The following is a 12,095-nucleotide window of genomic DNA, read 5'->3' on the forward strand; positions in this document are numbered from 1 at the left end:
CTAGACCCAAACTAACCCAAATCCAGCAAAAGTAAAGTCAGGTTGGTTTATTAGGTTAGGTCATTTTTTGCCACCCCTATTTAGGCTCATGAGAATTGTAGAGGCAAATAAATCAAGGAATGTAAGTCTTTGAAAGTCCCAATTGAACCATTGGTTATTTCAACAGCAAAGCATATATTTTTGATGTCTCCTCAAGCATAAGTGTGTATAGTTCATGTTCAACTCCAAAAATAAATGGTGTGATTTTGCATACAATTGCCTTGTTTTCGTAAGTAAATATGCATGTAAACACATTTGCCACCAACACAAGGTATCTACATAATCCTTCCTTTATTATGCTCTCCAATCAATGGTTCCAAAGATTCCTTTACCCAATCTTGGTTTTGAAAGCTTTCCATTAACTATATGATTAATTATTGTCACGAGTTTATATCACATACTACTTTTACAAACCTTTTTCTGTTATTACCCTATTTGGGCCTAGATTATATAACCATCTTAGAAAATATCAAACTAGCATTATACATAACTTATCAATGATAGTTCTGTAAAGACTTCTTCAGCACACTAATTGCCTATCATTTAAAATACCTAAGTTCCCAGCTGTACCCAAGTTTGCATGCATTTCCTTTACCATTTGGTGCAATGGGAGTCCATACCTCTACAGACAGTTCCCATGAGTATTTCCCTTATTCTCTTGCACCCTTTCCAAAGATTTATCAATTTATATGACCTACCAGTCGATGGTGCAGATGCATCCTACACAGATTTTGCAAATTTATTCTCAAGAAAAGGCATCATTAAGCAACTTCCCTCTCCATATTTCCTTGATCATATCATAATTTCACCAAAAAATTACATCCCGACAACAAATGCACCAGAGATGAACTATATTTTTAGGCTCTCTCTCTTAGCACAATCAATCATAAGAAAGGTGGAAAATCAGTTAATATCTGTACAAGATGGAAAGGGAAAAAAAAAAAAATACTAACTCTATCAAAGATTTCCAACTCATCTTGAGAGAGAGAGAGAGAGAGAGAGAGAGATGTTGCCTGGAAATAGAATATCATAGTCATCCACTATTGCCTTGAAAAAGAAACTCCAGTATCACATCATGTCCGGTTGCAGAAGAGTAAAATCATGGCATTCTCATATGCTGGTATGATTTATGAACTGACCCTTGAATAGGAAACCTTCTGGAATATATGATTGTTATTCTTTGTCCACAAACTTCTGGTGCCACCACTTACTGGGGATGACCACTAAAAGATGGTTCCAAACCCTTCACACAACATAAAACCAGTAATTGATAGAAAGGGACCTCTGTTCAAGCAATGAACACAGAATCCCATGTTTCAAAGTTCATGGAGCAGTATGCAGGATGAAAAGACCAGTATGTCAACTTTTCTGCATCATCGCCTAATGAATAAGAATTGTGCCTTGCCTCTTTATAAGATAACTGAGGCAAGCATCCATGCCCATCAAAATCAAAAGCATGGAACAAGCAAAGAGAAATTGTTCCAATTTCTCCCCTTCTCCATGCCCTAGAGTCTTGAAGATATAGGTGAACATAAAACCCAGTCAACATTTTCAGCAGACCAGCTTAGCATACCAATCCTCTATTTCAAATTCCTATGGTAGGGCTGAAAAGCATTCAATACATCCAAAGGCCAGTAGTATAGAACTAATGCCCCCAAGGACCTTTGTCAAACCAAATTCATCATAATCATTTCCCTTTACTAAGCTTTGATTCATTTGACTGGCCAACAAAGAGGCAAAATCCAAAAGCATTTACCTAGGATAGCAAAACCTATGATCTTAACATCTCCAGTCCTTAAAACTACAAGCTTCTATAGGATTGATGACCAACAACCATCTCACAAAGCAGTAACCATGGATACAGATTAGCGAACCATGAAACATCAGTCTCATTGCAACTAGTTTGTGGCAATTGAGAAGGTAGGTAATATTTGACAAAATTTTTTGGACCAAGTAAATTTTCCTATAAAATAGAGCAAACACCCTTGCTAATAACTTTTTTCAAATAATTTGAACACTGGATGGTTACTTACGGAAATGTTCAATCATACATAAAATTGAAAGATAAACATATGTCACAGGGAGGTCTTAATTCATCAGCCAAATCTCTCTCTAGAGGCCAGAGATCCCCCATCAAATCTTTATGTTGCTTATCCTTTGCCAATCCATGAAGAGATCCTTTTCACATCGATTGTGCTCTGAACATTCACGTTCCACATAATTCCTTCTAGATAAGTTGCAAAGTTTAACTTGTCAATAAAATCTCAAGCTATTATTATGATAATTTCGGCCTCATGAACCCAGATCATATTTGGCATCTCCCTTATGCCTCATTCTTTAGTTTATCTATAAAAGAACCTTGATGCTTAAAGCACCAAGAGAAATGTAGGATCACACATGGTCCCACTGCTTCGAGCAGATAAACCAAGTCATTCTTTAACTTCAGGACTAAAACTCTAACAAAATGTATCCGTTGAATCCGGAAGAGTATAATACAAGAAACAGTTTGCATGATCGCTTACACTGGCAAAAGAAGTTCACAAACTCTGCTGCTGCCAAATGCAAGCTGATGGCTACAAAAACTGAGTTCAGAAAGTACCTACATTTTACAACCTGATAATATGCATCTCCATACCTATAACTGGCAAAAAAATGGAAGCTCTTTTCCTTATTTTGAGATAGGCAAATACATCTGATTAATTGAAGCCTATCATCATTACTATGACAAGTCCTAAAAAAAGAAGTAACAAAAAACCCACTCATTCATATGGGAATCAACCCCAAGAAAAATGGCTGGAGCAGGGGCATTCCTCATGGATACGTTCAATGAGACCAAAAGGATAAAAAATTTCAAAAAGTTAGCAAACATACTGCAATCACTAAAGTGACAAACTGATTTTTGTAGATTATATTTTTTTAATGAGTTCACAACTTTAGATATTAGATCTATATTGTAAATTGTAATTATGAAAGTATGAAACCATCAATCATAAAGTTCAAATAAATGAAACTATGGAAAAGTTGGTAACATGAAGAATATAATGGAATAAGCACATGATTCTGAAAGGAGTACATGTCAATCCTTTTTTCTTTTTCTGCATGTGTGTGGTGAGGGGAGGTGAGGAAGGGGTTGATAATGGCATACCAAATTAGAGCAGACAATAACAATTTGTTTCTCCAAAAGTGCCCCGGCAAACATTGCGATTATCTGTCAAGTGCAAAACTGTCTTGTCAAATATAAGAGCTCTAATATCTACATGTTAAGATGAAGATAAAAATCACAAGGACAATGCAAAAACAACTATACTTAACTTTTCTACATCATGGAGAAGAGAACACATGCACACAGTCATGTTGGACAGAATAATTTTATGTATAAACGCTTTAGTGCCCAAGTGCCAAATTGCATGGTTGGTTATCTAAAATAGCATTCTTCACAGGATCTATTGTCTCCATTGACCAAAGTGCTAGAAAACCAAAAACCAAATGGTTGAGGACATCCAACCTAATATATTGAATAATTAACCATGAATATTTGTTAATAACTATACAATTGGTTTACTCTGACATATGGCTGGAAGAATTCAAAGTTTCAAAAACTAATTTAATTTTAGTCAACATATTTTTAAAATGTTTACACCATGAAAAGCAATTTGTGCCATTGATCACATATCCCACCATGCACTTTGCCCTACACATCCAGTGTGTGGGTGCATAGGTATTGGTTGGTCTGAATTTCAGCATCTCATTAGCCATAAGCATAGGTGATAGTGGATAGATGGGTGAATGTGCATACACATGTTTCAACAATATAATGTTGAAAAAAACTTAAAATGGATAACTTCCATGAAGGGTTTTCTGATATATGTTCTATATGACATCTGTTATCAGAAAAATGTGTTTGATCCAATAACCACAACTGACAAAGTTCACATGAAATGCTAAGACAAATTGGATAATCTTACTCATTGAAGCTAGAAGTTAATACAGTATGGATGTGATACCATCATACATGCATAGACACACATTCTCTCTCTCTCTCTCTCTCTCCCTCTCTCTCTCTCTCTTACAGATACATATTGATGTATAGACATACGCACACATACATAGATAAATAAAAAATAATATACATGTGTGTGTGTGTGTGTGTACAGAGACAAACAAACACATATATGTATGTATGTATGTATATGTACATATATATGTATCTGTGGAAGCCTTGTTAGTTTTTAGGCAAGGTTTGCCATCTCAATATTGAACCCTGTATTTGTACCATCATATTATAGTATTGATATGCAGTATGGTACAAGACGACGAGGCATACCAAATGTCAATATGGTACCAGACAATGTACCGGCACAATATGCCCAGTATGGTATAATACTGATCAACACAACAAACCTTGTTCCTAGGGAATAATAGGAGACAACTTTTGCCCCTTCAAAAGTAAAGAATAAATGGGTAGTTTTTATAGTTCTAAAAAGTGGAGCGTTCATGAGCTATTCTAAAAATCACATGACATTTAGACAATGCCTTCTAAAATCTCAAGAGAAATATTTCTCTTTTAAAAACTCCCACAAGCCTCCTCATCTTCTTTCTTTTCTCCAGGTACTCCCCTTCCTCTATCCACTTACAATTCCTTTCTCCTCCAAAGGCCATGTTACTGACCCCTACTTTGTCCAAGACCCATGGTTTGTTGAACCAGACCGAACCACTCGGTTCACCCTGTACCGAGCCGAACCAGTGCGGGGTCGGATCAGTTCGGCCCTATTTTTCGAACCACCCCCGAACCATCTATACCAAGGCCTATCATACCGAACCAAAGCAAACCGACTTATACTAAGATAAAAAACTAAAAAAAAAAGTTTAACTCGATCTGTTGAATTGGATTGAACCGCTCGATTCAGCCTATATCAAGCCAAACCGACCGCCAACGGGTACAGATCCCGATACTGCTTCTGTAGACCTTGCCAATACCCATTACCTATACCAGTTCTGCAAACCTTGCCAATACCCATTACTCCCTCCCTCTGAACATTCTACTTCCTTCTCTGCCGGCCATGGAGCAACATCCTCCTTCCACCCTACACCCACAGCTTACCTCATACCATAGCTCAATTCTTGCTCCTCCATGTCCTCCCACCATTTCCCATTAGATTCATAATAGAGAAAACGAGAAAGAAAGGAGGTGGTGTTGGATAGAGCTCATAGACATCAAAAATCTAACAGTTTATAGAGCTTAAACTTAAAATTGCTAACATAAGTCTTGCCATTCGCATCCCATTTATAGTTCTTCCCCAAGTTTTAATAGCATTTATTTTGGGGAAAACCTAGGTTTATCATTTTGTTCAAAGCAAAAGGTTTGTCGTACCAAATTCAAAAGTTTAAGATCACATGTCCAAACACAATATGACTTCAATTTAAACATGCCAACGTGAGTGAACTATTAAGTTAATTCCCTTATTGTTCCAGCTTATATCTGTTTTTGATATCAATAAGTAAATTATAAGCCAACCAAACACAATATGTTGAAGAGCATAGATCCAAATATGACTTGTAGATGCACCGAGGGATCTTAAAAATGGACTTTTGCTAATTCAAATGTTCTTTCTATATGAGTAATGAAGATATGTTAATTTGAAGTTTGTATAGCCAATGATTTCTCAAAGGTTAAAAATTGTCTCTCACATGGCAATTTATGGAGCATGTTTGTGTTAGCTAAACTATTACAAAACAAGTACATGATACTCTAATGGGTATGCACCAGGTTTACTACCATTTCTACTAATTTTTGTTTTTATTTTCACCTTATGTCTCATAAATCAAGGAAACAGGCTTATGAAATGGGGAACTTCATTGCAATATCCATTATGGTGATGTAGCTTGAAGGTAAACTTGGAGGAGCAATTGGGACTACATGTTACCCATTCTTGATAAAATTATAAAGACCTTACTATTTATTTTGCACAACAAATTTTCAAATGTAGAGGTTTCAAAGTTCATCTACATTGTTATGTAACTTATATGCATTTCAATTTGATTTGCAAAGATGTGTGTTAGTTTTATTTTGATAATCATGTTTGGTTCAATTTGTTTTTTTTTTTTTTTTTGTAAGTTTCAATTTTGGATTCAAGTTATTAACAAAACAACATAGTGATATGAGACTACACATTTTGAAACCTGAGCATCATCTACATGCTTCACAGAGGACATGAACACAACTCCAAACATCTTATTCAAGGTTTTACATCTCGGAGGGATAGCGGCGTCCTGACGGTCTTGTCCCATTCTTGTGAAAAAATGGAACCGGGATAGAGTCAGGACTCCGAAACCCATCCATGCAGAAAAGAGAGAAGAAAGAAAAAAAGATGAAAAGAGGAAAAGGGTGAAATGATAGAAGAAGAAGAAAAAGAAAGGAAAGAAGGAAGAAAGGAAAGAGAAAGAATAAAAAAAAGAGAAAAAAAAAAGGAAGGAATAAGAAAATGAAACAAAAAGAAAAGAAGATAGAAGGAAAAGAAAGAAAAGAAGGAAGAAAAGAATAAAAAAGAAAGAAATGAAAGGAGGAGAGAGAAAAGGAGGATAGTTACCGAGATGCACGACCGGAATAGCTGTCGGGCAGGACGGGATAGTGGAGCATCCCATTCCATGGAGATACCGAGACACCTCCGTCCCATGGAATTTAAAATCTTAATCTTGTTGTCCTACGACATTAACATGCTCAAATCTAAGTTTGCTTCAGAAAATCCTGTTAAAGTTCAAAACAACTAATATGACAAAAGTTCACCATATTAGGTTATATCTTTCATTTTTAATTAATATTTTTACATTTATTAAAAATTATAATATTCATAAACCTCAAGAAAGTAAAATGTTATTGGTAATCTTAATTTGTAGCGGCTAGTATAATAGAACAAAAGCTAGATACTAAGTGTTATTTGAATGCCCATTAGCACAGCATTATAAGAGTCTCAAGGACTAATGCATTAGGGTAGCAGATATCTTAATCAGTGGTGGTTGGAGAAAGGAGAGAGTTGGGGGTAGATTTTGATTGGTACTTAGGAAGTGATAGGAGCAAGAACAAGCACTTGTATGAGAGTAAGGAGGGATAAGCAAGGTTTTAAATCCTGTAGAATGGAGGTGTCTTGGTTTCTCCATGGAACAGGATGCCCTATTGTCCCATCCTGTCCCGACGACAATTCCGATCATCCGATTCAATTGATATCCTCTATCTCTCTCCACTTCTTCTTTTCTTTCTTTTTTTCTTTATTTCCTTCTTTTCTTTCTTTTTCGTCTACCTTCCTTTCTTTCCTTTTTTTTTTCTTATTTTTCTTATCCCTTCTTTTCTTTCTTTTTTCCTTTTTCTTCTTTCTCTCTCTTCTTTCTTTCCTTCTTTTCTTTTTCTTCTCCTTTCCTTTCTTTCCATTAATTTTTTCCTTTTCTTCATCTTTTCTTTCTTTTTCTCCTTTCTTTTTCCCTCTCCATATGGATGGATTTCGGAGTCCCAACCCTATCCCGATCTTGTTTTCTTATAAGAATAGAACGGTACGATCAGGATGCCCCCCGTCCCGTCGGAACGTAAAACCTTAGAGATGAGGAGGATTTTGAGTCTTTGACAGCATTAAATACAGGGACAATAGGAGAAAGAAAGGAAAACGATTGCTAGGTGGGAAAAAAGCGAATTATGGATAGAAATTGAGGGAGGAAGAAAAGAGAAAAGGGAGTTCTCCTAAGATTTTAGGATAAGGCATACTCCAAATATCATGACTCATGAGATTTTAAAAGAGCTTAGAAATGCTCTCCAGGTTTTGAACTATCAAAACAACCAATATACTTTTTATTTTAGAGCAAACCAGTCATTGTTCATAGGGAACAAATAAGCCGGTCATTCCCTAAGAACTAAAAAGCCATCCATTTATCCATCCGTTCGTCCATAAATATACACATACTAGGGTTATCACTCCAACATACATATCCGGTACCTGACATGAACCCAATGATGAATGGGTGGCTCTATGGAATCAAAGTCAAACCCTTTGAAATTTTTAGGCCAGGCTTTGAGGTTTTTATACCTGACCGGGCTAGAACCTGCATAACTACTAGGTTTATTGTATATACTAAGGTTTTAAATCCCATGGGACGGGGGCGTCCTGATTTTTCTCCGAAACGGGACTCCCCGCATCCCGCCCCGTCTCGATGGCCGTCCCGATCGAATGTCCCGGTACATGCTTGGGACGCCTTTTTATATATATAATTATTATTTTTTGAATTTATCTTGAAATTTTATTGATTTATTTATTGTTTAAATATATTTGAACTTCAAAACTAATATATTTATAATAGATAAGTTCTATTTAATACAATGCTATGAAACAACGATCTTTCATAATTGACGCATCCACGAGTATTTGATAAAGTAAAAAGTCGAAGTTTGATGAAAAAGTTGCAATCTAATAATTTCAATGTTACACAAAATAGATTCATCAATTTAAGATAAACATATCAAATATACTACTAATTCCAGGTGGAATGCCTATGATGCTCATAAACATTTGGATAAAGAGGTATACCTACTCAGGGCAGCAATTGTTTCAGTTCCAATTAAAAACTTAACATTATAAAATATGCGGCATATGTAAACCCGACATACATAACATTATAAGACTTAATAAAATATTAAAATCAATATGCTTAACTTTGGAGATCTAAAAATTTCAAAGAAACAGATTAGAAGAACATTTGGGTAGAGGAATACCACTATGAGTCCCAACGGTTTCGTTGGGAATAATGGCCGGAGACTAGAGTCTTGATTTGAGTGATCCTTAAAATTTGCTTCTTTCCACCCACTTCTAAGTAAAGGCACTTGTGGATGAAATTGTTTGCCCGATTTGAAGCGCAACCCCGATCTAAATAACTCATGGATGAATAGACAGATTATTATTGAATTATATCGAGCATCAGACTGTCGGCCATATGAGAGTTCCATCATTTTTTTTTAACTCGCCTTTATATGTCGATTAAATTCATGTGACCGACAAAATTATTCATGTGATATCATGCGTGTGAATGCGGCAAAATTTCTAAATAGCTCATGCAAATTAGATGGAACATCAGATTGCCGGTGATGTGATAGTTTTATTATTTTTTTAATTTTTATAGGCGCAATGATCAAGTAGAATCACGAGAGTCCATTGTCCTAGCACACAAAATGGAGTCACAGGCGCGGACTATTTTTTTTTTTTAAAGACGAGGATGAGGCCATGCTTCGCATGATATCCCACCTCCGTATTGCATGCACAGGTGCAATTGGACTACGCAAATCCCACGGTGGATAACACGCCACCCTACCCCTTGTATTTCACCGATTCCGGATTGCACGCTCTCCACCATGTCCCACGCGAATCCCACGGTGGACAACACGGTATACTACCCTTTGTATTTCACTGATTCTGGATTGCATGCTCTCCACCATGTCCCACGCACGTTAACACACCACGCTACCCCATTACGCCCGACTTTGCGCCATCCACCGTGCATATCCTTCAGGATTTGCCCTAAGTGACTGCATCCAGAGCGGCCACACGAGAGTCCGAAGGCTCCATGTCTCAGAGCCTTAATTCCTTCCCCTCCACCGCCGCCTCCGGTCCACTCTCTTCCCCCCTCCCTCTCCGGCCTCTTGATTGGCTCTCTCCCGGCATGCTCTCCTCTCCCGGCCTCCCTCCTGGCATGCTCTCCTCTCGAAAAAGCAAAGTCGAATGAGAAGACGGTGCTCCCTCCGACGACAATGCTGACGCCAACTCGCTAGCAGAAAAAGAAAGAGGTCGGTACCCCTTCTCAGCTTCTCCTTCATTCTTCTCCCCGTTCGAAGCATCATCACCAAAAAAAAAGGGCACGACCAGGACGGCCGTGCCGATGCCTGATCCGGTTGGGATGAAGCCGGGACGGTCAGGACCAAGGTCGAAAGTGCATTTCAAGGTTCCGCACCCATCCCTGGTGCCGAAATACCAAAGGAACGGGACAGCCCCCATCCTGTCGGGACTTAAATCGTTGATATATACAAACATACACATACATATACACATACATACATACATGGATACATATACACACGCACACACATAAAATACATATATACATATATTAGTTTTATTTATATCCTTCAATTGAAAAATCAAAGTAAAGACATAAACATACATCCAGGTTTTGAACTAGCAAAACTTCCAATATACTTTTTACTTTTAGAGCAAACCGGTCATTGCTCATAGGGAACAAATAAGCTGGTCATTCCATAGTAACTAAAAAAACATCCATCTGTCCATCCATCCGTCCGTAAACATACACATACTAGGGCTGTCACTCCAACACACATACCTAGTACCTGATATGAACCCAATGATGAATGGGTGGCTCTATGGAATCAAAGTCAAACCCGTTGAAATTTTTTGGTTAGGCTTTGAGGTTTTTATACCCAACCAGGCCAGAACCTGCATAACTACCAAAATTATGATATATACATACATACACAAACATATACACATACATACATGACACATATACACACACACACATAAAATACATATATACATATATGAGTTTTATTTATATCCTTCAATTGAAAAATCAAAGTAATGACATGTTAGAGCATGTTTGGATATTCATGACTTTAAAGTGTACCTTTTCAATTTTTAGTCCATTATTACCATATATTATTTATCAAGTGCTTGTGGTTCATGATTAATTTTTGTAGCATGTATTGGATGTTTCATTAGTAAACTTCTAAAGAATGGGTTGTTTAGGTTAACTAACTCTTCAAGGTATCATAATACTTGATACCCGATGGGTACCCAGGCCCAAACACTAGACGACCAAACCCAATATACAAAAGTTAGACCCGAAACCTCAATAGGTACAGGTTTGGATTTAGTAAAACCAGGACCCAATGCTACATATGTACATATGTGCATTAATAAATACACATATATTTGCTCACTTCAAAAAATGAGGAAGTCAAATATGATATTTGCAAACAATCTTCTAATAGGGGAGGCGAAGAAACTCCGACAATCATACTAACATTTTCAAGCCTCAGACAACCACATATGCATGCAACCGTCCATACAGACAAAGCAATTGCCTCCTCCTCAGCTAGCAGTGCACTGTGTGCCTGAAAAAGCAAGACCATAGAACATGTAGGACCTTTATGTCAAACTTCTACATCAGAAAAGATTAGACTTGTATCACATAATGCATTACTGCAGCCATTGGAAGTCAAATTGATGGCTAATACTAGTGTAAGCAGAATGTACCTCAGCCACTTCTAAGCTTGTATTGCAAGATCTAAGATCAATGGTGGAGTCAGCTATATGAAGGACTGTTTCACCAGGCCTGTGAAACTCCAATGGATACAAATGCTCCAAGGGCTGGAAGACAACTGTTGAGCCCCTGGCAGGGCAATGTAACTGATAATATTCACAAATTATCTGTAAAGATCCATGACCGTTTGCCTGACAATTCAATTAAACGTATTAAATCAAAGAGTATCTAAGAGCACCTGGTTCTGAAACCAAGACATGAAACATTGGTTTTTGAGTCTCAAAATGCAATTATCAAACCTTGGCCCATTCTAGAATATCACTGTGAACACTAGAATCTTCCTGACCAGAGGAAGATGGCTCTTCCAGCTCTACTTCATCTGTATCACTCCTAAAATTTCGGTCTTCACTAGGAGAACCTTGGAAACTGCATAAGTAGATGCTAAGAATTACAATGCTAAACTAAGTCGATTAAAAATAGAAATTTGTCGAACTAGGCTGCCAACACAGCTGTGCAAGTGCTAATATAAGAACTAAGCCCTGAGATTAACACTAACTCAAGAATAATCATATCCTCTTGCTCTAATTTCAAGAAAAAGCTGCGGTGATAGAAACATTAAATATCCATAAATTTATATACATTCACAGGTAAATTCCTCAGAATCCACCCAAATTGTGCCATTAGCCTTTATTCACATGTCACAATGATTTTTAATGTGAACTTTTGTGGCACAAAAGTTTCATATT

General features: G+C 37.0%; 1 protein-coding gene across 4 annotated transcripts in view; it reads right to left on the minus strand.

The window, feature by feature from the left end:
- The window catches only part of LOC105041831 (uncharacterized), a 55,690-nt gene that overhangs the window by 22,398 nt on the left and 21,197 nt on the right, over positions 1-12,095 (minus strand). For all 4 annotated transcript variants that reach the window (XM_010918878.3, XM_073253937.1, XM_073253936.1 and 1 more), the window contains 4 exons: positions 11,649-11,775; positions 11,343-11,540; positions 11,111-11,200; positions 3,185-3,247 (listed from right to left, as the gene is read on the minus strand). In XM_010918878.3, coding sequence (XP_010917180.1) covers positions 3,185-3,247; positions 11,111-11,200; positions 11,343-11,540; positions 11,649-11,775 — 478 coding nt within the window. The remainder of the gene's footprint in view (positions 1-3,184; positions 3,248-11,110; positions 11,201-11,342; positions 11,541-11,648; positions 11,776-12,095) is intronic.

This window comes from Elaeis guineensis, chromosome 3, assembly GCF_000442705.2.
Source record: "Elaeis guineensis isolate ETL-2024a chromosome 3, EG11, whole genome shotgun sequence".
NCBI lineage: Eukaryota > Viridiplantae > Streptophyta > Magnoliopsida > Arecales > Arecaceae > Elaeis > Elaeis guineensis.